Source organism: Rana temporaria, chromosome 2, assembly GCF_905171775.1.
Source record: "Rana temporaria chromosome 2, aRanTem1.1, whole genome shotgun sequence".
Taxonomy (NCBI): Eukaryota; Metazoa; Chordata; class Amphibia; order Anura; family Ranidae; genus Rana; species Rana temporaria.
In genome coordinates, this window is record NC_053490.1 from 223,532,740 (window position 1) to 223,560,312 (window position 27,573).

The 27,573-nt window shown below is 39.9% G+C and overlaps 1 protein-coding gene across 1 annotated transcript in view; it reads right to left on the reverse strand.

Annotated features, from left to right (window-relative positions):
* DMD (dystrophin) overlaps nucleotides 1-27,573 on the reverse strand; it is a 2,981,380-nt gene that overhangs the window by 850,793 nt on the left and 2,103,014 nt on the right. The window contains exon 55 of the mRNA XM_040336499.1: nucleotides 21,954-22,143. Coding sequence (XP_040192433.1) covers nucleotides 21,954-22,143 — 190 coding nt within the window. The remainder of the gene's footprint in view (nucleotides 1-21,953; nucleotides 22,144-27,573) is intronic.

Below are 27,573 nucleotides of genomic sequence, written 5' to 3' on the forward strand. Positions count from 1 at the left end.
CCTCAGAACCAACATCAGAATCAAGTAATATCTGTACATCCTCAAGAAGCAAGTGGCTGACACTGTGTTCAAATAATTCAGCTGACTTCTCCTTGCATGATGCTGGGGCTTTGGCAGCAGTAGCTGTGGACATGGAGGCAGAATAAGCCACTCTGGCAGCTGTGGTGGACTGCACACCAGTGTCAGCTTGGGTCATAGAGGATGAGGAGGATGAGGATGGTTTAGTAATCCATCCACCACCTCCTCTGCATGCTGTGGCTGGATAGCACTGGCAACATCACTAAACAGGGACAAATGTGCCCTGCCTGAGGATGGACCACATCCAAGGGGGAACACCAGTGTCACAGTCCGAAGAATTGTGGCTGACAATTAAAAAAAAGGGGGCAGGCAAGGGACAAAAAAAAGACAAAAAATGTAATGCAGCAACCCAAAAAAGGGGGGTATACAGCACTGTATAGCAAAATGTTGTTAGTGTATACAGGGAGGGGGGCAATGTGTAGAGAGGGTGGGACAGACACACCCAATATGTAGCATAATTTAGCCACACCCACTTGTTGCAGCATGTAGGTAACAATATCCCTGGTAGTGGCCCCAGTGCATTACTTTGCCCATTATGCTATTAAGATGGCACTGGCAACATTCCACTGTTAGTGGAGAACCTTTTCATCCTCTGAGTCAGATAATGCCTGTAATGAACCTCTGCTTTCTAAAGGTTCATACTATGAACTTGACTGTGAGAATCTGCTCCCATCAGCCATAGTATATTTTAAATGCCTGCCTACTAGTGTACTTTTTGGAATTTTTGTTCTTGTACTTTTCTTGTACTTTCAGCAATCTGGTACTCTTTGGCACTGGTACTGGCTGTACAGGTACTGATTCTTGATGGCGCTCATACCGGCTATGCATGCACTGGTACTAGATGGTGTTGGCACTGGCAGTACAGGCACTGATATGAGATGGCAATAATATTGACAGCACTGCCACTTGTACTAGATGAGACTGGTATTGGCAGCACAGGGACTGGTACTAGATGGCTCTGGTACAGTGCTGGATGGCACTGGATTTGGCTGTATAGGCACTGGTGCTGGCTGCAAAGTGAACCCTTCCCTCTCCTCTAAAAGCTGGTTGATGTATAAGAGAAAGGGGAGGGCATGCTGCTAATCACAATAATTTGTTGATCAATGTGATTGGTCACATTGATCTCTTAGTACAGGGCCACTCTCATTGGCTCTGTACCTTTTTTGTAATTTAAACTGTCCACTCTCTAAAAATAAGCATTGCTTTGCTGTGTGAAATTTGTTTTCCACACAAAAATGTATTTAGCCATTGCAAGTCTTTTATACAAATAGCTCAAAAAATCATTATTTTATCCTAATCAAAAATGTCTCAATTTACTAATAAAGTATCTTTAGAGTTTTGCTTTAGTGAATCAATCCAATTTTCATACAAACACATACATGTATGTACTGTCCATAGCAGCCAATAAACTTCTAGTCCACAAAATAATGTTACTATATGTTTTGCACTTTTCCTTCCCATTAGTATTCACAAAGGTTGGTATGTGTGTGTATAGCACACAGGACAATTCCTGTATTATATGAAAAAAACATGTAACATGTTAAAGCCCAACTCGAGGCAACCAAAAAAGTATCCTCTGCAGATGGGCTGTGCTGATAGACTGTCTATCGCTGGGGTGCGAAAGGGTGCCATCTTCGAGGGGAAATGAAGATCAAGTAAGTAAAAGTGTTTCTCCTATCCCCTAGACAAAATGAGGAATTAACCCTTGCAGTCCCACTGCAAGGGATAATTTTACATTTTCCAGGAGTTGGGCTTTAAATATAAACAATCATAGAGTGCCTGAGTGCACCCTTTTATGCGCTATGATTTAAATCCCAGCAGAGAAATGAAAATGGCATAAAGAAAGGTCAATGACTAAATTAAATTATTCTGATTGAAATGAAGGTGATAGAGCAGCCTGGATTTATGTGTTCAATAGATTGCTGATAGAGAGTGAGTGATTCTCTCCTGCCTTGTGAAGACGCTAGAAAATCTTTGAACTCTACTTATTAGAAGGAAGGGCGCTTTTCAACTTCATGTTTTTATATGTTAAATTATTCTGGTCAAGCAAAGTGCTTTCTGGCAATGTAAAACACAAATTTATATTAGCAATTCAACATTAGACAAGCCTAAAATGTTCTGAACAATGGCAAATAGTTAGAGCAATAATATATGTGATTTTACAGGAGTTTTTTAAAACAATAATTCAAAGTAATATTTTGTGATGTTTGAAGTGTTGAAGCGTAAAGAATAACTGTATACTAAAAAAAAGTATCACAAACTTGTAGCCAGCATGCTGTAATGGCAAAGTTTTGACTTTGACTTTGACTAATCCCTGTCATAGTTATACTCTCCTAAACAGTACTGCCTTACAGCTCCTGCTTCCACTGCAGGGGACACTAAAATCAAGGTTGTCAGCTGCTGTTGGATGCTGATAGGAGTGGTGATGTATTTCCCCCGGGAATGTGGCATAGACCTAGCAATTGGCTGCTAGACCTGAACATGGTAACTGTAATCTGAACCCTAACTAAAAGACATTTGATTTGCTAAAGCATTTTGTATCATAAACAGTTGCCCCATTTATTTTTAATTTTTTTTTCACAAAATCCTGTTTTCACATTTTTTCATCCTTTTTTGCATCTCAATGATGCTACTTTCCTCCAGCCTTCTTTCAACATAAAATCACTCCACTTCATTGCTGTGGTTAGCTTTCTGTTAATAACAATAGTGGACCATGCATGCACAAAGTGCAGCAGCATGGTTGCTCGTTGACTCAAACATGGTCAAATGTGTCAAGGTGACACCACTGGAGTACAATTTGTCGGCCCATAACAGCAAGTGTTTGAACAATTTCAATATTTGAAATAAAATTGGACAAAATCATCAAGTCTGTGCAGAAGTAATTTTAGGCAAGAAGTCTAAATTGGTGTCAGGGAGCTATATGTGCTAGTGTAAGGATTAGTGAGCAGATGTGACCTTTGGAAAATAAAAATCTAAAATCAGTGTCTGACTCTGAGACCATAAATTGCCATATAAGTAATGTGGCTAGTAAAATACTTGTTTCCTTGGACTTAGAGTTTGAAGAGGATTAACGGTAAATAATGGGCTACTGATAGTTATATTGAATTTAGTCAACCATAAACTGTATCTCTTGTAAAATGGCAATCTGTGCCTTCTGACCCTATAGTCAGTAAGACAATGAGAATCTTTCTGAGGAGTTGAGACCCTCCATGCCTTAGGAAATGATTTTGAGAAACATAGATTACCTGTATATAGGGATGAGAGAGGCTCCCACTGACCAGGAGGAGAGTGGGGAAAAAAGAAAAGGGGGATAGAAAGAGGTAGGTTACAGGTAGGTGCGATGGAAATGGGGATTGGAGAGTCCGAACACTAGTTAGGGGAGGTGATCAAGCCCACTAGTGAACAGGAGAAAGGGTAGAATTAAAGAGAAAGGAGTGGGAGTAAGGGGAAGAAAAATATTGAATTGTTATGTCTTCAGCCACCAGGGTAGAGAAAGACCTAGTGAGGGTTAGTGGTAAGGCACATCAGAACCCAAAGTGACTGCCAGGGCAAAGGGTGCCACATAACCGCTAAACACCTAACATTGTTATAAGAACCTGTAACCAACATATAAGTACAGTAAGGCTAATGGCAATTTTTTAGCCCCTGTACGTTTACTGCAGCATCATGTAGAGGGGAAGGGGGCAGGCATGATCTTCAACCTAGTTCCAGGTTAGGTGTAAGGAAATAACAGCAAAAATTATAGTTTAACCATTACATTGTAGTCTCTGGTTACTTCAGACTACACTGTAGATATAGACAATTAGACTCTCCTTGGCCAGTGCACGCTGCCAAAGGGTACACAGGTGGCATGCAGAGAAAAAAGAGAGAACATGAATCTTTTCACAGGGAAAACCCATTAGACAAATGGTTGTGAAGGACACTGTGTTTTCCAAGTGGTCTTATGAATTTGTTGCACACCTTCCAAGCTGGCTGTGACCAACCAGAGTTGGAGTCTGGCCAACACTTACCCTTAAATCAGAGGAAGCATCCAAGGATCACCAAATCTTGACTCCTAAAGTTCTTGTCCATAATAAGCCAAAAGTCATGAAATAAGAGCACATGTAAGGCACAAATGGTGTGTTTTGTTTAGAAGGGTTGGTTAGCACCATGGTATGCTTGCAATCTTTATTTATATATATAATAATGATGTGTAAGTAATTAGCTGTTTACATTAGTTTCTCCATGGCAGTCCATTTAGTGGTGGTTTGCTGTTTTTGTTGTTGTTGGTCTACATCGTTTTGAGTCACGGTGGACTCCAGAGTACTAAATACAAAAAGGGGGTTTGTAGGCCCTTCAAGTTGTTTTATGTTTTGTATAATCTACATTGTATTGATGTGTGATCCTGTCCTGTTCTAGAGTAGAGACTCTAGCGTCCAAAGTAGATCTCTTGCTAAATCTCTACTCTGCTGGCCAGGTTCTCAAATTCTTATCTAGTGGGTTGGCTTTGAATTAAAATCCCACTCCCATGGGTTGGGGAAGCCACAAACCCAGAGTCGTGGGTGACAGGGAAAGTGGTACTCATTGTCTGTGACCCTTGTTTCAGAAGAAGAAATGGTGACAGTGATCTCACTGCTTGATTTGAGGCTGCAGTTAAGACCAAACCACCATGAGCTCTGCTGGAGCCATGTAAGAGAGCCTGATCACTCTCTTCAGAACTGTTGTCTAGTGACAATGTGAGCGAGCAGGCCAGGTGCAGAGAAAGATTGCTTGGTGGACAGAATGGAGGTATAGTGTGCAAAAAGGGGAAAAGATGGATAATTGGGTATAACTGAAAAATACATATCAGATGTGTATCAGGTAGAATATGTAAAAATGAAAACTTGGGATTTAGTTCGATTTGTATATGTCAAGCAACTACTGGAAATATAGCCTTTAGATATATATGTTATCTCTATTGTACAATCTCCTAGATGTTATTTACTTAGTGAACTCAGTCTAAAAAATGTTTTCTGGTGTTTGTGGAATAAACCAGGTATAGTACTGTTAAGGCTTAAACGGTAACTAACTGGAAAACTGAATCACTGTTAATTCAGTAAATTGTATTGCAGTGTTGTCTCCTCAAGGACAGGGTAGTCTTATGCCGCGCACACACGATTGGAATTTCCAACAAGAAAAGTTTGATATGAGCTTTTGGTCGGAAATTCCAACCGTGTGTAGGCCCCATCTGACTTTTTCTGTCAGAATTTCTGACAGCAAAAATTTGAGAGCTGGTTCTCAAATTTTCTGATGGGAAAAGTTCTTGTCGGAAATTCCGATCGTCCATATGCAATTCCGACACGCAAAAAAACACGCATGCTCGGAATCTATTCGACATATGCTCGGAATCATTGAACTTAATTTTTCTCGGCTCGTTGTAGTGTTGTATGTCACAGCGTTCTTGGCGGTCGGAATTTTGTGTGACCGTGTGTATGCAACACAAGTTTGAGGCAAAATTCCATCGGAAAAAAATCCACGGTTTTCTTGTCGGAATTTCCAATTGTGTGTACACGGCATAAGATATCAATTGCAACTGATGTATCCCTATAATCATATTCTGTACAGTTTAAAAAGTTTATTACAGGTTTCGCTTTGCATCTATTTTTGCAAGTCAATGCACAGGTAGAAAACAGAAAGCCTAAATGTGATTTTAAAGTAGTATAAAGTTCTGAACGGTATGCATTAGTGAGTAGCTTTTGGCATCATGTCTCTTTTTAAATTTGCCAGCTATCAGCTTTGTGGTTTTATCATTATTTATTTCCTTGCATTTAAGTAGCTTCTGAAAATTCTCTTTAACTTTTATAAATGTACAAGTCAACTCAGGTGGTGCTTAGCTGTCAGTTGTGACAAACGATGGATGCAAATGCATTTTCGTGGAAGCAAACAGTGCATTCATCATGCAAAGGTTTCTTATAATTATGTAACCTAATAAAATATACAATTATGATGAATTTACCACTATTGGGAAGCTTTATAGCTAGAAAATTACATTTCAAAACATATGTTTTGGATTGGATATTTACCGTATTTACAGGCGTATAACACGCACCCCAATTTTAAGAGGGGAGTTTAAGGAAAAAAACAATTCACAGCCCCCTTTACAGTACACAGCTCCTCATCCAGTACACAGCTCCCCCCATCCAATATACAGCCCCCTACATCCAGTATACAGCTCCCCCATCCAGTATACAGCCCCCTCCATCCAGTATACAGCCCCCTCTATCCAGTATACAGCTCTCCCCATCCAGTATACAGCTCCCCCCATCCAGTATACAGCCCCCTCCATCGAGTATACAGCTCCCCCATCCAGTATACAGCCCCCTCCATCCAGTATACAGCTTCCCCCCATCCAGTATACAGCCCCCTCCATTCAGTATACAGCTCCCCCTATCCAGTAAACAGCCCCTACATCCAGTATACAGCCCCTCCATCCAGTATACAGCCCCTCCATCCAGTATACAGCCCCCCACATCCAGTATACAGCTCCCTCCATCCAGTATACAGCTCCCTCCATCCAGTATACAGCTCCCTCCATCCAGTATACAGCCCCCCCATCCAGTATGCAGCCCCCTCAGATTCAGTATACAGCTCCCCCATCCAGTATATAGCTCCCCCATTCAGTATACAGCTCCCCCATTCAGTATACAGCCCCCTCCATCCAGTATACAGCCCTCTCTCTGCACTCCCAGGAGACCCCCAGTCTCCTGGGACAGCGCTGCCAGCATACTCAACAGTTAAGAAAAAAAAAATCACTGCAGCTCCTTCCACATTGCTCCTCCTGTATCACTCCAATTGTAAAATGAAGCTTCCATATACCTCAATAGTTCAGTTTTTCCCACTGACCTGGTCACATGACTGCTCTCCTCTGATGTTACACAGATGGTCATGTGACCGCTCTCCTCCTCCAATCTGAAGCTACACTCAGAGAAGGAGGAGTGGGAGGAGGAGAGCAGTCAGAAAAAAACTGAGCTGTTGAGCTATTTACAAGCTTCGTTTTTCAATGACACTGACACAGGAGGAGCGGTGTAGAAGGGGCTGGCAAGTGAGTTTTTTTTCTCAACTTTTTTTCTTAACTATGCAGGGAACGCTGTCCCAGGGCCAGGAGAGGCGGGACGGCTGGCCTGACACCCCCCCCAATGGGTGGCTCTTGGGGCGGACCGCCGATCCCAGCCCCCTGTTGGTAAAATGTGATATCGGCGTATAACACGCAGGCACTGTTTACCCTTTGTTTTCATGGGAAAAAAGTGTGTGTTATACGCCGATAAATATTGTACTTTAAAAAGGCCTATTCTAGATCTGAGATATCATTAAGGCTCATGCACACTAGCATTTTTTTAAGCTAAAAAAACACTGCAAAAACCAACATATAAGTACAGTAAGGCTAATGGCAATTTTTTAGCCCCTGTACGTTTACTGCAACATCATGGAGAGGGGAAGGGGGCAGGCATGATCTTCAACCTAGTTCCAGGTTAGGTGTAATGAAATAACAGTAGTTTAACCATTACATTGTGGTCTCTGGTTACTTCAGACTATACTGTAGATACAGTCAATTAGACTCTCCTTGGCCAGTTCTTATAGCTTTTATTGGCGTTTTTGCAGGAAGGGGAAAAACAGAAAAACATGCTAATAATAGTGTTTAGGAACATTTAGAAGTGTTTAACAGCCTTTAAGAGCATTTCTGCTGGAAAAACACTTCAAGAAACTCTACAAAAACATTTTTTTTCTGCTCTTAGACGCTGAAGCTCAAAAAATGCTAATAGTCTAAAGTACTGTGCATGGACACATAGGATAACTCTATTTAGCTTCCAGGAGCTTAAAAAAAAGCTAGTGTGCATATAGCCAAAGAAAACCTGCGCTGAGAGAAATTATATAGCCTGACATAGCTGCCCCTCCTATGAAATTTTATTTTCTGAATTGCCTCTGGTTTTAATACATCCATGTCCTTAATCCAAAATTGACATGCAGCAAACAAGGTCAGATTCTAATGAAAATTCCTGATATGCATACAGTACTTGTTTCAGGTCAGTAATTCAGAAAGCATCAAAGCCAATGGCTTAACATGGCAGCCAGGCATCTTGAATTTTCAGGCTAGAAGTCAGCAGCAGACACATAGTTTATTTTATAGGTGTCTTTAAACTGTCTTGACAGTCAGTGATTTATCATATGCATCATAGATAACCCGCTCTTGGGTAGCCAGTGATGCATGGTTTCCATATCAATGAGTCAATGGGTTTAAACAAGGTCATGGCCACCACAGGGTTATTTGGAAACTTCAGGGCAGATTAGCCATAAAACAGATCTAAACCCAATCACAAAACTGCAATACAATCTTTACCTAAGTACTGTAAAGTAATTTCAAAAGTTGTTTTCAATCTTTTTAAATCTCCAGGTTTCATTAAACTAATACCTCTTGATCCTAAAATGATGGTCTTTATGCAACCACTTCCTGTAATAGGGGGACATCCCCAAATCTAGGTTCTTACATTTTCACCCCCACACTAGAGTTCAGATGGAGACTATAAGCAGTTGTGCCGACACACCTTGAAACCAGTTCAGAGCAATGATGTGCTGCCGCTGCTATTACTGCTTGACGGAGTGCATGCAGCTGATTTGAAAAACTACCACAAAATAAACCCAACATGTTCTGCTATATCTGCTATATGGCTTCAGGGAACAGAGTGGCAATCTGAAAATGTAAAATCAATATCAGTGCACACCATTCTTTTGTATTTTGCCACTATTAAATATAATTTCATTATACTACCTCCTCATACTACCTTGATCCAACCACAAAACAGCAATATGAGATGCTTACTTGTTTCTCTGCTACATCTCACCTTTTTTCCTTATGTAAGTAGATCTTTCATTCTATAAACACTTAACAGGAATTTTACCCTATACTTGTTTCTGCTTGTACCTTTCATCCTCAATAAATATACTCACTAACCCAGCATATTCAGCATTGTTCTCATGTAATCCACTACTGCAATGAGCCAGGTCCTGCACCACCAACGTCATCTGACATCATTAAGAGCTTGCTGTCATGTCCTTTCTCCTCCAGCACTAAAGCTAAAACCTTCTGAGATATATAATGTGGAAATACCAATAGACTCTAGCAGTGAGTTCACATCCTTTTCACCTAGGTGTGAATTGTGACAGGGAATGGTGTGGACTCTAAAGTACCAAAAATGTAATAAACACTAAAGAAGGAGTTCTCACTTTTACATTGTGAAGGGTAGGGGAGGGGGATCTAATAGGCCCACTTTAATAAAGACACAGATCTTGCAGCAATTGTTAGGTACACTATTTCTGGTGAAGCAGTACCGAGGGTGTATAGTCATGCCAAAATCATTGTTACTAACTATACCACCAAAGGAAGGACTGGAAACCTCCTTTCCAGAGGTCCTCTGGGATAGGCAACATTAGTCTCTTCTGTTGAAACCTAAGAAATAACAATGATGTCACTGGCTACACGACTATAAAAGGCCTCATTCATATACACATAATTAAAATGGCTGAGAAACAATATAAGCTAGAACAAAAAGAGAAGATAAAAACAATATTGTTTTACCTGAACTACCTTCGAAATCAGATGCATCCTTTAAATTAAAAAAAACTAACAATAACTTACAAAGCCATCCACAACCTGGCCCCCTAGCTAAATAACGAACCTAGTCTCAAAATGTCAAAAAATAATTCTCTTTGTTCCTCCCAAGACCTCCTGCTCTCTAGCTCCCACATCACCTCCTCCCATGCTCACCTCCAGGATTTTTCCCAAGCCTCCCCCTTCCTATGAAACTCCCTACCCCAATCTGTCTGGCTATCTCCTACCGTGTTCACTTTTAGGCAATCCCTAAAAATTATTCTCTTGACAGAAGCCTATCCCACCTCCACCTAACAACTGTATTTCCACTTTCTCCATCAGTTCATTGCATGCAGTTATTACATTTCATATATCACTTGGCCCTCCCTTTATAACAAGCAGGGCCTTCTGATTCCTCCTGTATGGAATTGTATTGTAACTGTACTGTCGGACTTCAGGAATTTTTTTGAACAAGCATGAAGTCTCTGAGCCACGGCAGTGTCATTCCTAGAGGACAGACCCATACCTGGGCTCTTGGCTCCACTGCACATTATCTATTGTCCTGTGTAGAAAATCTAGATGTCTTGCATTTTTGGATTGATCCAATATGCTAATAATTAGTTAAGGTTGCATGTTTGTCAACCACCCCCCCCCCAGTGTTTTGTATAATAAATCCTGAAATCCAACAAATATACAGGAGCATATGAAAACTTTGAACAAACATCCAATATATCTAAAAATGTTGGTATTTTCGACCTACCTGAGACACACTTCATACACTTTAGTTTGCCATCATTTCTTCTAAAATGTAATGCCAAATAAACTATTTCAGGTGATATTGGTTCTTTTTTTCATAAAGGAACTTCTTTTATTAGCTATAAACTACAAAATTGCAATGTTTGAAGTGCAAGGCAGGGAAAAATATAAGAGAGGAAATGTCAATTTTTTAAACACCACCAACATCAATCGTTTTGATTCTATCAAGTTATTTGTGCTGGGACCCACAAAGGCTTTTCTCTAAGGAACATGTAAAGTGCTGAGAAATACTATAACACCATATCATACTGTATAGACAGTCTAGACACTGAGATATACAAAAATAAAGAAATATGTATATTGCGTGAGCCTATTGTGTCTGTATCTCCTAAGGCAACAATAGTCCATAAAATAACTTCTCTGGAAATCTGTAAATTGCTCATTTAATAATATGATGACTGTTGGAATTGTAACCATCTATCCATCATTCCACCACCTTTGGCACTGGTATACTATTCCTCAAAAGTATGAAAAGCAGCACAATATTTACCATAATATATTTGTTAGCCAGTGCATAGGCTTTAAGAGCAGCATCATACCACAAACAATAAATATTATGTGCATTTCTTATTTTTTTTCATTGCATGTTCATCATTTGAGATTTAAAAGTAATCCTTCAAAAGATCAATGGGGGGGAAAAGCTACAGGGAATTTTAACAGGTACCATTAAGTACTTTATAATTAATAACCTGTATTTTTAAACTTCATTAAAAAGCCTGGTTGTATGGTAACCCATCCTGGAATCTTAGATCATGATATCCATCCATCCACCCATAGGGATACAGCAATAAAGTGCAGATAGACCTCCATCTTCGAGTCAGAGTAACTGGTAAGCCCCTTAAGTATTGGGTGTGCACTTGGATTTTTGTTGATACACAAATTTAAATGAACTTTTTGCACAAGAGCGCTTCTTTTTTTTTCTGATGGACTTTACTGGATTATTTATGAATGCTAGTTAACACATTATTTTTTACAGTTTTTGATACACTGTATATATGAATGTTCACTTGATTAATTAATTAATATGAATTCATGCACTTTATATTGATAGCACAACACATGTTTCAGTAATATTAATATTTATAATTTGGGAGTGCAACCGTCACTGAGAATGTTTGAAGCCACTTTTCGCGCAACTTATTTTTTGTTTACTTTATTAATTAGGCAAGATGAACCCACCACTCAGGTGCCTTGGTTTGTACAGTTTACTATTAGCTATACATGGGAAAACGATAGCATGCAGCCACAAATATATATATTTTTTGATTTTCAATGATAATAATGTAATAAAAGAGGTAATCTGCACAAAGGGCATCGTACCTTAGATTTAACATATTGTCTATATACAGTAGTGTGGAGCATTATACAGTACATATAGGCATGTGGTGGCCTTAACTATTAGTGATATTTTAATATATTATCCACTGGTTCTAGACATACTGGATCTAGAACAAGATTAAAGACAATGGCTTATTACTTAGTTTGTTCCCCTTATGCCTCTAGAAAGTTCTTATTGATCTAATCCAGGGTTTCTCAACCAGTGTTCCGCGGCACTCTGGTGTGCCGTGAAGAGTCCCCAGGTGTGCCGTGAAGAGTCCCCAGGTGTGCCACGGCAAAATTACCCCAACATGCAGTTTAGCCGCAATGCAGGTGTAGCACAGGATACCTGTGGTTTTCCGATGCGCTTTCTGTGGTTTCCCAGCATAGACTTCTATTATGTCCCTCAATTTTAGTGTGCTTTCAGAAAATGCACCAAAAATGTAGGACATAGAAGTTTATGAGAAACCGCAGGTAATGCCCATGAAAACCGTGGGTATCCTCCGCTATACCTGCACTGCAACCAAGCTGCAGTGCGTCAATGTGAAAGTGCCCTAATTGTATCAAGTGTTATGTAGGTTTATTTTTTCACTTCAAGACCACAATAAGTATATATGTTGCAGCTTTTAAATGGGTTACCTGGGTTATGGCTGAAGATATCAGTCATTACCTCAGTATTGTTTTTTACAGCCGGCATCTGGCTTTCTCATGAAAGCATTCCAAGTGGCTCATGAGCCACTGGAATGCTTTCACAAGTGGCGGGAGGGGATGCTCACCCGAGAAACAATCCAATGGGGTGGCCAGCTAGTCCCAGAGGCAATGAAAGAGTAATCCTTTGATCGCCTCTATGACCTTGGAGGACTGGAGCAACATTATGACCTCACTTGCGGTCCAGTCTGTAAATAAACAATTTTTTTTAAAGCAAAAAATCAAAAACATTTTTTTTATATTTTGCTTTTAAGGCTGGGTTCACACTATTGCAAATTGGATGTGGGCATAGCAGGTGATTGTGCCCGGCTCTATATGCAGCCGCTTCACACATCTCAGAAATGGCTCCAGTGCATCTTTTGGTCCATTCAGGTCCAAATTTAGCCGAGAACTCGGGCTGAAATCGGACCGGTGAATGGAGACGCACCGGATCCCCTACTGTGAATGGCTCTGTGCTCTAGTGTGAACCCAGCCTTAAGGTAAAGGAGAGATTTGGGGTCTTTTTGACCCCAGATCTCTCCACAAAGAGAACCTGTCATCCTAATTTCTATTACAAGGGATGTAATAGGAATAAAAATGATAAAAAATTAAAGGGATAGTGGAAACAAAAAGTAACATAAATAATACAAAAAAAGAATAGAGCGGTTGTGTGGATACTCCCAGGCTCACGTTTCTCGTAAATAACAATGACATTTTTGGTTGGTGTGACTCGAGATTCTGCCAGATTGTAAAGGGGGCCTTGGTTGAAAAAGGTTGAGAAACACTGATCGAATCTTCTTTTGGCAGGCTAAGAAGAACTCCAGTGACGCATTTCTTTTTTTTTTTACTGATCTTATGCAGTACATGGGGCTGAGACTGGCTTTATTTTTTTACAGGTCTAGATAGAATGTTTTGAATTAAGCTATAACATATTTTCATAATGCAAAGAGAAATGGACTTGAAACAACCAATCACATTCACCCAGTTCCCATAATATCCACTAAATTAAGCAAAAATGAATTGCAGAAAGGTGGGATTATTTTGCTATCTTATCAAAAATGACATAAGCTACTCACAAAACTTCAAAATGAATATGAAAACAAACAATTTTTTTTTGCTTTAACAACTGATAATAAGCAAGGCCCTGTCAGTTTTGTAGAATTTTCTTTGCTAGGGTCTGTTTTAGAATAATTCTGCCTCTAGAGGTAGTTTTAGTGGCAATGCAATAAAGAACAATGCGATCACATCTTAGCAAATCTAATTTTGAAGTAATTCTAAAGCTGTGTATATGAATCATATTTTCCACTTACATATTACGCATATGTGGTGCATCCAATTTTATTTTTTTCACACTATGGACAGGAACTAAAGTAACAGCTGCCTCATTGTCATCATTTAAATCATTGGCATATCCCTGTAAATTTTTAAATAAAATGCAGTACACATTCTGCTACCTATTCAAAGTTTAGTATAGATAATGCACAAAAGGAGACATCACATACATATTTAAAGGCAGAGCAAAATATTTGACATGCACTTAGCACAAATCTCAGCATTTTTTAAAGGGACGGTATGGTAGTTCTGTTCATTATTTTTCTCTCTATATGTATTTTGGTCCAGACATAACAAAAATTGTAATAAGGTAAATATTAAATACAATTATTCAATGTTAATGTTCGTTGTTAGGCCTTGATCCAACAGGTGAAGCTTTAGGCCTCTTTCCAGTTTAATGTGCTTCTTTGATTTAAACAGTTCAATGACTTGTCTCCTTAATCCCTTATGATAGGGCTCAGGCCAAAATTTCAGTTATACAAACTGTGCCTCAAAGAAGGCAGCTCTTCTGTGCTCTCTTTTTGTGAAGGACTCATTCACATGGGCACATAGCCCTGTACAGTGTGAAAAGACATTTTTTTTATATTTTTGTACAAGTGCTGAGCTTCATGCAGGCAGCCTATATAAGTGAATAGAGACCCATTGACTATACAGACTCACCTGAGTTTGAAAGTTATGCAGGAATAGCCACAGAGCCCCAGACACACACATGCTCTGCATCAGGAGCCAGGCACCTGTCATTGTGTGCCTGTCAAACTTGGCTGTGCAAGTGAGTTTCTGCAGCCGCTGAATAGCGAAATGCATAAGCATGCACAATTAATCTATGTTTGTGGAAAGACTGGAATGTAAATGTCTTTTGACTGCCATCTGATGTCTATTGCAGGGTGACAAAATGTTATAAATAAAATCCAGAGACACCCTACTGACTGTGGCCACTTTTAACCACACCCAAAAAATATCATGCCCTTTTTGTAGACACACCTACAAAATTAAACAAGCAATTGTTCACAAACTTTTGTTATAGGAGGAAGACATTCAAAATATAAAGACAAAATAAACGTATTGAGGGGCACTTTGGAGGCATCAAGAAGACAAATGTCTGCTGAACTTCTGCAAGCATGGGCAATAAGATGGGTGTATTTTTGTGGTTTTTAGTTCAGATGAGAGCTCCAGCTCTCATCTGAACTCTCATGTGACAAGTCATGTCCCAGGCTGCTTTTAGAGGCGGCTGCCAGCAGAGGGTACTTCTGTCACAATAATTTCTGTATAATAACGGTACAAAATGTATTGCTACTAATTAGATTATCAGCAGTCTGCAAGTTTATTTACTGAGCCTGGTCATAGTTGTACTTTAGGACCTAAGTAAAGTATTTAGAATGACACTGAGGTTGGGGCTGACATTTGGAGTATAGACATCTGAGCATCCCAGTACACATTATGGGTGACTGGAGATGAAAAGTGACAGGTTATATTTGCAAAATTGGTTGATTTGACTTCATTTAATACAGGGAGCCAAATTGAGTAATTGAACCAGTGACCAGGGTGGATGACTAGTGGCTAGAAGGAGCTGGATATGTAGAATACCTACAAAAGAAAGGCCATCTAGTGTGACTATATAAACAACAAAGAGCAAGCACTGCAGACTAGACACTAAAGGCAACACCTGGCATAATTGGAAGCATAATCAGCAGAAGGTACACTGAGCTTCATTTGGAGAGATGTCACCAGGATTACTGAATCAGTAACCATGACATAGGATATCCAACACTGGAAATTATCTAGAAATAATCTAGAATAGTAAATCTGGAGAAATGGCAAACAAAACAACATCTACAAACATCTACAAACTTAGACAGGAGGGAGAAGCTCCCCATGTGGTACCCCTCACATTAAAACTTGCCAAAGCTATATTTCCCCAGAGGAGAAGGGCGGGTGAATCTCACCAACATCAGGGTATTTAATTTGGTATGCCTACTATGCATAGGACTGGATGGTTATCCCAATTCTCACATTACTCCAGCTTTTTAATAAAATCAGGTAAAAGGGTTAGTTCATATGTTTTTGCAGCCCTTGTGCACAGCAGACTGAAGATTTTGCCCCCTAGCCTTCAACACAACCTGCTACTCAGGGACACATTCATTGCTTGGAGGGAAAACCAAAAGAAATTTGGGCTCTCCCTGTTTGTATCCATATACTTACCCATCTATGAAGCATATAGGCAGGTCAAGCCTGGATGAGGGGTGGGAAAATCTAACCAAAAAAAGTACCCAGGGTAAATGGAGGGTAAGAGGAGGTAAGAGGAGTGTAGCATAAAATCAATAAGGTTTATTAAAATCAAAAACGAAATGCACTCTGAAAAGGTGAAGCTATAAAGCATTAAACAAAGCTGTGTGGTAAATGACACTACACCAGGATTACAGCATGAATCAGGAGGAGAGATGGCCACTGCAATGAAGTCCTGCCTCTTGGATCCTCTCCTATGATGGACGAAACACTGGTCCAATGCCCGGAAATTGAACCAGTGTGACATCCACCATAGGAGCCAATCCAGGCCTTGCTTGTCACAGTGGCAGATCCCCTGTCTGCTCCAGCCCACTCTCCTTCCACTTTAGAGTGTGATCCCAGAGCAGTGTGTCATCTTCTGCACAGCTTAGTTTAATGACTGATCGCTTCTCACTTTGTGAGTGCATTTACATTTTTGCATATCAATTCTTTGTTTATATGCTACACTGACAGGCTCCTTTTGTGTTGGCTTCTTTCTTTGTTTTTCACAGCTAGAGGGTTCATTCACACTGCATTGGTGAACAGTGGCAGTAAAAGTTAAAACCCCATCCACCCTTAGCATTGATGGCCTATGGCAATGAAAGTTATCCCCTCCCCCTCACTCCCCCCATATGTAATCACTGGTAATAAAATTTTAATCAGTCCACCCCACCTTTCCCACACCCCCCTACATAAGTGGACAGTGGCAATGAAAGTTAACTCCCTTCCATAATCCCATTGGTGATCACTTACCTGATCACATGCTTATGTGCTGCTCTCTTGCTACACATGCTGGGACTTTACTTGTACTGTAGGTGGAGATACTGTAACTCATCATGATGGGCATCAGGGTTATAAAGTTTCTCTGTATGCCTTATAGACTGGACTGTGCTGCCACTTGGTGTTCTATTGGGAAACTGCTCCTAGTCTGCTCCTTGTATTGTAATAGTTGCATTTCCTGTTGGTTCTGTGCTTATTGCATTACCATTTTGTTTGCATCATCAATTCACCTCACATTGTCATTTCTGTTTGAGCGATCACTTGCCCTTTACATTACCAAACCTATTGCTGATAAAATAGGAACAGCTGCATATATTTCTAAACAGTAGAAAGGGTTATTTACATGTGTATTTCAAAACTACAGAAAAGGGGATTTATACATGTATTTCTATATTGAGGAAAGGGGATTGCTATATTTATTTCTAAATTATAGAAAAAGGATTTAAAATGTGATTCTAAACTGTGGAAAGGGGGATTGCAACATATTTTTCTATATCGTGGAAAGGGGGATTTATGCATTTACTACTAGACTGTGAAATGGAGTATTGCTACCCTTATTTCTAAACATCGGAAATGCATTAATAAATATGATATATACTGAAAAAGGAGGATTTATATATCTATATATAATATTCTTAAACTGTATAAAGGGGATTGCTCTATTTCAATTTAAACTTTGGAAAGTTGGATTGTTACTAAACTACAGAAAGGGGAAAAGGAGGATTTTGACATTTATTTTTGTACTGCAAAAAACGGGATTGCTACCTTTTTTTCTAAACCATGGAAAAGGGGATCTATTCATTTATTTCTAAATTTTTAGCAAGTGGGATTATTAACTTCAGTTTTAAACTATTGAAAGTGGGATTTATATCTCTATTTCTACTATTAAAATGGGGATTTGTATATTTACTTGTAAACTGTGGGAAGGGAGCTTTCTACACTCATGCCGCGTACACACGATCATTTTTCGGCATGAAAAAAAAAAACATTGTTTTTCAGCATGTCGAAAAACAACATTTTTTCCAACTTCATCATTAAAACGATGTTGCCCACACACGGTCATTTAAAAAAAATGCTCTAGCAAAGTGCGGTGACGTACAACATGTACGACAGCACTATAAAGGGGAAGTTCCATGCAGATGACGCCACTCTTGGGGCTGCTCTAGCTGATTTCCTGTTAGTAAAAGACGATTCACGCTTTTCTGTCTGTTACAGCGTGATGAATGTGCTTACTCCATTACCAATGGTAGTTTTACCAGAACGATCCCGTCTCATAACTTGCTCCTGAGCATGCGCAGGTTTTTAACGTCGTTTTAGCCCACACACAATCATTTTTTACAACCCAAAAAACGACATAGTTCAAAACGTTGTTAAAAAATGCAGCATATTCGAAAAAAAATTGTCGTTTTTCAGAACCCGAAAAATGATGTGAAGCCCACACGCGATCATTTTAAATTACATTTTTTTAAAACGTTGTTTTTTTCATGCCGAAAAATGATCGTGTGTACGCGCCATTATACCTAAACTGTGCTTTGTGAAGCTAAAATTTCAAATGTCACTGACTGTAGAACCTACAATTTCTGCTAAAATTCAATATAGAGGGCAGAGCATTTAGCTAACTCCTTCAATTTCAGTTAGAAAAAAAAAAAAAAAAACATATCTTAAAGTCCTTATACTCAAATTTTTCGGCCTGTAAGGCAGGATGTGAAGGTATTACATTCAGTTGGAAGGAGCAAAGAACATTCAGGAAATTGTCAGTCTATAATAATTTTTATAGGCAGTGAAGGCCCCCCTGCTTAGGAACAAATAGCAGTGATGTTCTGCTGTAACTATATGGAAACAAAAATCATATCCTAGTTGGCAGGTATAAAATTCTGTTTATAAATTGCATTTTCTTTTATAATAAGCCACAAATCTATCTATAGATTCCTAATAACTAAAACTGAAACCTCATCGATGACTAGACATATAATGAGGCTTATTTGCTAAAGGAGTTGAGTTTAGAATAAATTGTGTGCATCTTCTCTTCAATTATTCAATCATGTGTAGATGAAACAAGTAAGCAGGAGAAAGCTTTTCACCTTACTGGATAACTAAAGTAAATATACGCACAATTTTTTGTATGAACTTTCTCAATGGCTTTCATCCTCACTATGTAGTCATAGTTATTTTTATATTTGATTGAAAACTAATTGAAGCATTGTGGCTATTTACAAAAATACCTTTTGAAATAAATCTCTTTTAGTACTGTTTAGGTCAATGATTTATTGCACAAATACACAGACTAACAATCACAGTCTGCAATATTTAATGTTTTAGAGAATCGGAGATCATAGTGCAAGGTACATATTGAACACCTGAGCACTAGCCCCAGAAAAAGAAACAAACTAATGAAAGTTTTCCAGCACAAAGGGCTTTCAGATAATGACTTGATGACTTGCTCAGTGGAATCAAGGTCTGCTGCAGCCTGTTCTACAAAATGCCTTAGGATGGTGATGAAGACAAATGAATAAAGCACAGGATACAACACTATATTCAAACACCTCTATTCTACTTCATCTCAGGTGATGGATCATCTTCTCACCACAATATGTTGCAGCATTAGGAAACATTTCATCTTCTCATTTTCAAGAATTAAATTAGGGAAAACTAATTTCTTGCTTCCAGAAGAAAACAATTGACTGGAAATTGTATAATCACTAACTATGACAAATTTATTCATTCTTTTTTTTTTTTTTTGCATTTGGTGCAGTGAAGCATTACTTCACAATCACAAAATACAGAACTGCTTAGTATGTTAAAATATTTTTTCCACAAAAAAAAAAAAAAATAGAAATATGTTTTTTTTTTGTTACAAAGTAAAATTCGTTTTCTGTAATATTCTGTAATTACAACAAAGTATATACATGTGATATGTGAAACAAGTAAATATTGAATTCCTCAAAATGTATTGTAAAATCAGACAATATAATAAATAATGTACATTATGATGGTTACACACTACTTACTGGTTAAAGCCCAACCGTCCTTAGTTCATATTTATTCATTAAAGGAAACATTGAAATAAAATCTCCCCAATAATTTAATTGCCCTCTTACCACTTTTTGGCTGCTCTGAAATCAGCTGATTTTTTTCTTATAAGTAAACTCCAGGCAGGTGCTTAAATACAGAACTTATGAACAGTTTTTACGCTAATGGGTTGTAGTTTTGTCCAGCCAGTCCCAAAACTTACACAGCGCTACTACAGAGCACAAGTCATTCAGTGACCTCACTTTTATCTACTGTAGTTAAGCAGTGTGGCTTAGTCATTTCCCCAAACACACTGATGATATAACTCTGCTGCATGTGCTGGCAAGGACTATAATGAACTAAGAGGGACAAAAGACCATATCATAAGTGTTTTTCCACGACTTCAATGATCAAGCATGGGTTGGGTGTGGGGAAATGACTAATGCCTGGTTCACACTGTAAAAATAACTTAGGAGCTCGCTGTACTTTGCAATATTATTTCAGCGATCTTTTGTGTTCTGACAGGGGGACTGCCCCCCTACCAGAATACACTGGTCAGAGCTCACAGCCGTTGGCTGCAATCGCTGATCAAATGCCAATCAGCTGCTGGTTTCCCAACATGCTCATTTGACAGAAGCTGGATGTTAGTCAGGCTACACACTGGCCGAATGTCAGCCGGTTTCTGTTACCAGCCTTTAGAGTACAAATCCTGTTTCTCGCAGTTTGGGTTCTACTTTATAGGAGCTTACAAAATAATGATATAAAGACTTTAATCACTGCACAATTCTAAACACTTTCCCTTTCTGTGGTGACCATACATTCAATAGTAAATGTTGAGTAAACAGTGTGCAACTACATCACCAATATCCACAAAAGTAGTGCTATTTCAGACAAAAATATTAACTTGTTATATACAGCCAATAGCCCTGCCTTTAATTAAAAAAAAAATAGATCAACAACTTAAAACGTAATTGTCAAATAGTAAAGTCTATGATATAATTTGCTAAAAAGATAAGCTGTTATATTTTATCTTTGCATGTGGAATGCCCTGATATCCTTTTTTTTTTTTAAATCAAAGTACATAATTTTGTTAGAAGAGTAGACTCTGAAGTACTAGTATTGTAATGTACTTAGAGAGTATGTCTGAGCAAAGTCAGTCTCCTTTTTCTCAGTGTTCAGACTGTAACATTAAAACTTTGTAGTAGGCTACAAGGTGAGAGGTTAGATGAGGTTGCTAATCTGTGTCAGACATTTGAGGATGAGAGACAAAAATGCACATGCATCAGGAATTTACATGACTGTCATTCATGAGTCATCACCCAGTTCACAAGGTAGATACTGATCATGGATGGTACCTAAACAAAGATGGTATCATCATTATAAAGATCCAAGCAGATGAAGGTATTTTTATGGGAAGTACTATGATAATGATAAGGTAATAAATACCTGAAACTGTTAAGCACACAATCAGAATTTCCGACCGTTTCTATGCCCCATCGGAGTAATTCCGATGAATTCCATCGTCGTTTAGATAGAGAACATGTTCTCTTTTACTCCGATGGAATTCCGTCGGAATTCCGATGTGAGTTTGGCCCGGCAAAAGCCTGATCGTGTGTACAGGCTTTACACTTACTTAGCATGGATGCATATATCATAAAAATATATCTTCATTGCCAGGTTCTCTTGAATATAAAACACACATTCCACATTCAAACAGTCTATAGTTCATTCTACCCAGTAACAAGGAGAAACTTACACATATTTATGATTTTTAGAAATGACAGACTGAATATGTCTGCTTGAAGCAACATGTACTCCATTTAATGTAAACATTTATGTGGCAGTGGAAGTAGATTCTTGTGAAAGAGATCTTCTGCCTGGAGAAGCCCTATTATGCGATTCATCTATCATGTGCCTCCAATAATATAACTTTTTTCATACTGTTGTACTGCTCCTGCCCACAGACTATGCACATTTTTTTTTTCCAAAACAGCACATAAAACAAAATGGCAAAGAACAAAGGCACTTTTTTCTTACATAGACAAAGCTCTTCACATTATTTTGTTCTTACCTGCCACTGAGTCATCAGTTCCCGAATGCCCTGTGTATCTTCTAACAGTCCTTCTTTATGTTTTGCATCATGTAGTACATTGGCTGTAGTCTCAGCTTCTGTTAGCCAGGCAAGAAACTTTTCCAAGTCCAAGTAAAACTGCTGCAACAGTCGTAAAGCTGCCTCAAGAGCACCATCACGATCACTAACTCTGAAATATATAATGAAGTATATATACAGTATATAACACACAATGCTTTAATTTACTATGGATTTTACTATTGTAAATAACACAAACAAATGAACAGCAATAAAGGGCAGATAAATACTAGAGTCAATCAGAAATAAGCTTGACATACACAAATACTGCTGCAACAATTTCTATTTTTTGTCAAACTTAAAGCGGTATTAAACCGAAACCAAAAATAGAAAATATTAAATATATTGCAGTTTACCAATCATTAGATGTACTGGCTGTGTTCGTTTTTATTTAGGCTTTTTCCCACTCTGTTTTCATCTGGTGATCTGGTCAGTAACACACCTCCTGCATTAGAGTGGTGACCCCACCCTTGCTGAAGGAGCACAAGGGCACATTTGGACAGAAACATTGTCAATCTGGGGGAGGGGAGAGTTAGATGTACTAGCCAGCTTAAATATAGTAACAAATTGAAGCTGAACTCCAGTTAACACTTTATCTCAGTTACAGCAAACATTTTTTTTCCTTTTGGGATGAAGGTTTTAAACTAATAAATAAAAACTGATCATTTTAAGCACCCCTGCTAGTGTTAAATAGTCAGTCACATTCCTGTAACCGCAAAATAGCTTTTCTGTTGAAACACAACAGATCTATTAGCCGGATTACCAGATGAAAATATAAGAAATAAAGTCCAAAAAATAAATCAAATGCAATGTTTTCTCACAGCATGGCATGGGCGTAAAAAAAAGTAAGTATATGCTAAGAAATGAAAAGAAAAAAAGGTGCCTCTAAGTGCAGAAGTAAAACTTTAAATTTCCCAAAAGGGTTAAAAACACTTACAAAGGGATGGGTAGGAGCTGCCGGAAGTGCATGAAGACCCTCTTTTAGTTCTACATAGACTGATATCTGCTTGGTCTGTTACTCAGAGCGCCCTTATACACACATTTAACAAGTATATACTGATAGGTATTACTTTTTGGGGTAAAATAGTAGTCAGTTTGTTAACAATTACTATCTATCTATCTATCTATCTATCTATCTATCTATCTATCTATCTATCTATCTATCTATCTATCTATCTATCTATCTATCTATCTATCTATCTATCTATCTATCTATCTATCTATCTATCTATCTATCTATCTATCTATCTATCTATCGACTTTACAACTGCCATGTATTTCACTATATTTGATAAGCCATACATCCAAAAAAAAACTGCAAAGCCTAATTAAAATCCTTTAGCTACATTGTAAATTTCTGGATTACAAAGTAAGTTAAATGTAATTAAAAGTGATTATCTAAATAATTGGATTTCAAATGCCCTAATTTCTCTTGCATTTAATAACAGCAGAAGTGACAACATTTAATTGCCACCAAATACTGTGAAAACAGATAACATTACACAATGAATTGTGACACACAAAGGAGCAGAACACACACACACACACACACGTTTTTCTATATTTCATGCTATATTTCATGATAATGTGAGTGACTCATGTGAGTTTTTGACTTCGTTACAACAAATCTCAAGTAAATTTGAGAGAACATGAACAAAATGATGACTTATTAATTACATGCTGTCACACCGGCAGAGTATCGCAAATTACAAATGATTCCACATGTGTTGTGAGTGAGGATTGCACCCACTGTGTTTCTCCAAAATGAGGACTATAAAATCAAGACCTTGCAGATACTGAATAGGCGTTCTTATGACATGACATGACTTTAATGGTAGATAATGAACAGAAGGAACAGGAGAATCTTGTGCATGAAGAGTGCATTAATGCAGTTAATGCCTAGAACCAATTGGACTTACAGGTAAGACATGGGGATATATAAAATCACTTCAGTACTGCAATGCCACTTTTGGACAAATTCCACAAGTCTTTAGGGTGACATTTGCTCATAAATCTAAGAGACATTTATTGCCAAATAGCACAGAAGGGCAGGGCAGCAACAGTGACCACCCCCCCCCCCCCCCCCGGATCCTGTATCTTCACAGACAGCATACATTACTATTAATGATTTTACTATTTAATCCTTAAGAAGAGGACCAAGTCTGTGAAACAGGTTGAGATGGGATGTCATTCCACCATTGGCCATGATGCTGAAAAATATACACTATGACATCATACCTTTGGTAGAGTGATGTAGTAAAAACTTACTTGCAGAATGGTGCATGGCATACCATTTGGGGTGGAAATTTGTACATTAATAACAAATGTTCTGTATAAGCCTATGTGACCTTATTATATATTTTATATATTCATATTAGGAAAAAATAAAGTAATTTTATAAATAGTAACTGTAAAGTCAATATTTTTTTTTCTCTTTTTGTATTTTCATGATGTTGTGAATGTGGTACCAATCAGACCCTTACTTTTGCATTTGCAGTAAATGCCAATAAAGATACAGCAATTTAAAGTACAGAAACAGGGGCATAAAAATTGTATGAAGATACAAATTTGGAAATTGCAGAAATTGAAACACAGTAAAGATGATCGTGTTTACAACTGGACAGATGGAGGTGCCCAGTCATACCAGAATATAAGATGTGAGAGAAAAGCTATTAGAGGTGTAATCTCAGCATTAGCCTTCTCTATATCTCCAGGCAGAGCATGGCCTTTTTAAGCACACAACAGGAATTGTCTGATTAAGGATCAGGACAATGTAGAGAGCATCAAGAGGAATCCTGCATGGACACGTCAGGCGTAGAGCTAGAACCCGCAGTGAGTGTTGTAGATAATATTTTTGCCATACAGTTAAAGTGATTCTAAAGGCTCACTTTTTCTTTTTTTTTTTTTATAACAGACATGTCAAACTTAGCTGGCTCTTGCTGCTGTGTCTGAGCCAATGAGGACAGTGAGAGCCTCTGCTCGTGTGCACATTACTGAATCAAAATGGGGCTCAGATAAGTATAAGGTAGGGCTGGGGGGAGCTGATTGCAGAAGGTTTTTACCTTAATGCACAGAATGCATTAGGTAAAAATAAACGTCTTTGGCATGGGTGATTCGGAGGTGTATCGCATCTTCAGATTCAGCTCTACTGCCATCCTGGAATTAACCACAACCCTGAAAGATGACATCACCAGCCAGACACATCGCTCACATGCAGTGGAGCCACTGGTCAAGGTCCTGGCAACACTGCATTTCCTTGCCATTGGCTCGTTTCAGCGTACAAGTGGAGTTGTGGCTGGGATGGCACAATCCTCCATTAGCAGATGTGTGCACCAGGTTGTCCCCGCAATCTTCAGACGCATGGCCAACCAAATCATCAGACCCACCCAGGAGCATCTGCGGGTGAAGGCAATGCAGGATTTCTACAGAATTGCAGGATTCCCACGCACCGTGGGGGCCATTGATTGCACACATGTGGCACTAGGGCCCCCCCGTGACACAGAGCAGCTATACCGCAATCGTAAGCACTGGCATTCCATCAATGTACAGGTGATAGCCGATGCCCAATGCCTCATATGGCACGTCCGTGCCAAACATCCAGGGTCCAGCCATGACAGCTACATATACCGTCAAAGCCCCATCCCAACAGAATTCAAATAGAACGTGTATGGGGACAGCTGGTTGGTGAGTGACATGGGAGTTAGGCATGTCTGTCCCCCCAATGATGCAGACATCACGAGGGGCACATGCATGACTAACATCCTCCTGTCTTTTCCCTTCCAGGTGACTCTGCATATGCACTTGGGCCCCATCTCATGACTCCATTCCGGGATCCCCAAACCCCAGGAGAGCAAAGATACAATGAAGCACAGGCACGTACCCATGGAGTGGTGGAACGCACCTTTGGCCTCCTGAAGTCCCGTTTCCGATGCCTGGCTAAGTCTGGGGGGACCCTGTTGTATTCCCCAAACTTTGTGTGCCAGATCATCGGTGCATGTTGCATGCTGCACAACTTCGCCATGAGAAAGGGCCTGGAGATTGACATACGTGATGACCTGACCCCCGAACCAGACAATCCCCCCATGAGGGAACAGCAGTCAGGAGATGCCTCGCAGTAGGCATCTTTGCACATTAAACACACACATTAATCATGGCACAAGGAGAATGCACGCATGCACACCACTGTGGTCCCTAGCACACACACCCCACATCCTCATAAAATTGGATTAGCCCAAGTCCACCATTCAGGACTTGTGAGCAGCAACGCCACACCAAGGCTCCATTTATGTTGCTGGACATTCATACACCATTCACGCGGACCTGGGGATCACTTCTCCCTGGTCCTGGGGATCCCTTCTCCACCACAACCGAGGGTGACACCCCTTTTCCGGCAGGAATGTCACCCCCACATTCATACATCAGTCACACTGTAGCCTGCCTGGGCTACAAAAAATTATAAGAACTCATAACATGAGTAAAATTACAAAGAAACATAAAACACTCATAACCTGAGTAAAAATAAAACAACAAAAAAAACTACCGGCGCTGCCATGCCCCACGCCTGCGGCGGGCACGGCCCCCGGCCCCGGCTACTCAGGGGAGACTCATGGGGGGGGGGAAATCAGGAGAAGGAGATGCATCCCCTGGTCTCTGCCCACCAGGCAGCCTGCCTTCCAACGCCAGGGCGATGCGGGTGAGGACCACATTGGTGTCCTCCTGCAGCCTCACCCCCGCCTGGATGGCTGCCGTGTTGGCCCGGACAGCATCAGTCAGGGCGCGCACCTCCTGACCCATGCCTGCTGTGATGGTATGCAGGTCAGTCATGCAGGTTATCACACCCGAGGAGTTGCATGCCACATCCTGCACAGACTCCTTTATGGAGGCCATGCTATCTGACATGTGCTCCATACACTGGGCAACCTGACCCAGATGGCGGGTCTGGCGGGCCTGGTCCCTCCGCAGGTTTTCAGGCAGAACTTCTGCCACCCCCTTGTCTTCCTGGTCGCCTTCCTGGCTCCTGATGTGGCTTGGGGCCTAGGAGTAGGGGAGACCCTTGGGGGGGAAGTCCTGTTGGGGGAGGAGCGGAAGGGGCTACCCCTGATGGAGGCCTGACTGGTGCCAGGCATAGGGAAAGCCTCCTCCAAATGGAGAAGGACCTCATTGGAACTCAGCACCTCCTCCTCCTCAACCTGAGGAGAGCTGTGGCCACTCCCCTCCACAGATGACTCCTGACTTGCCTGGGGGTCTGCCTCAGACTCATGTCCAGGGGAGGTTGTGGACTGGCCAGATGGCCCAGCACCCTCCTGCACATCTGTGGATGACACAAAACATTCACATGTTGGAGGATCCACACACTTGTCACATGTTTCCTTCCCCCCCACACATGCTACACACCAGATAGGAAATAAAACACACTTACCTGTCCTCAAGGTCTCCTCAATGGAGTCAAATCCAGGAACTCCCTCCACTTGATGCCTGTGGAGGCACTGGGCAACCACCCGCTCCTCAGCACTGAGCCTGAGAGTGGTTGATGGTCCCCCTC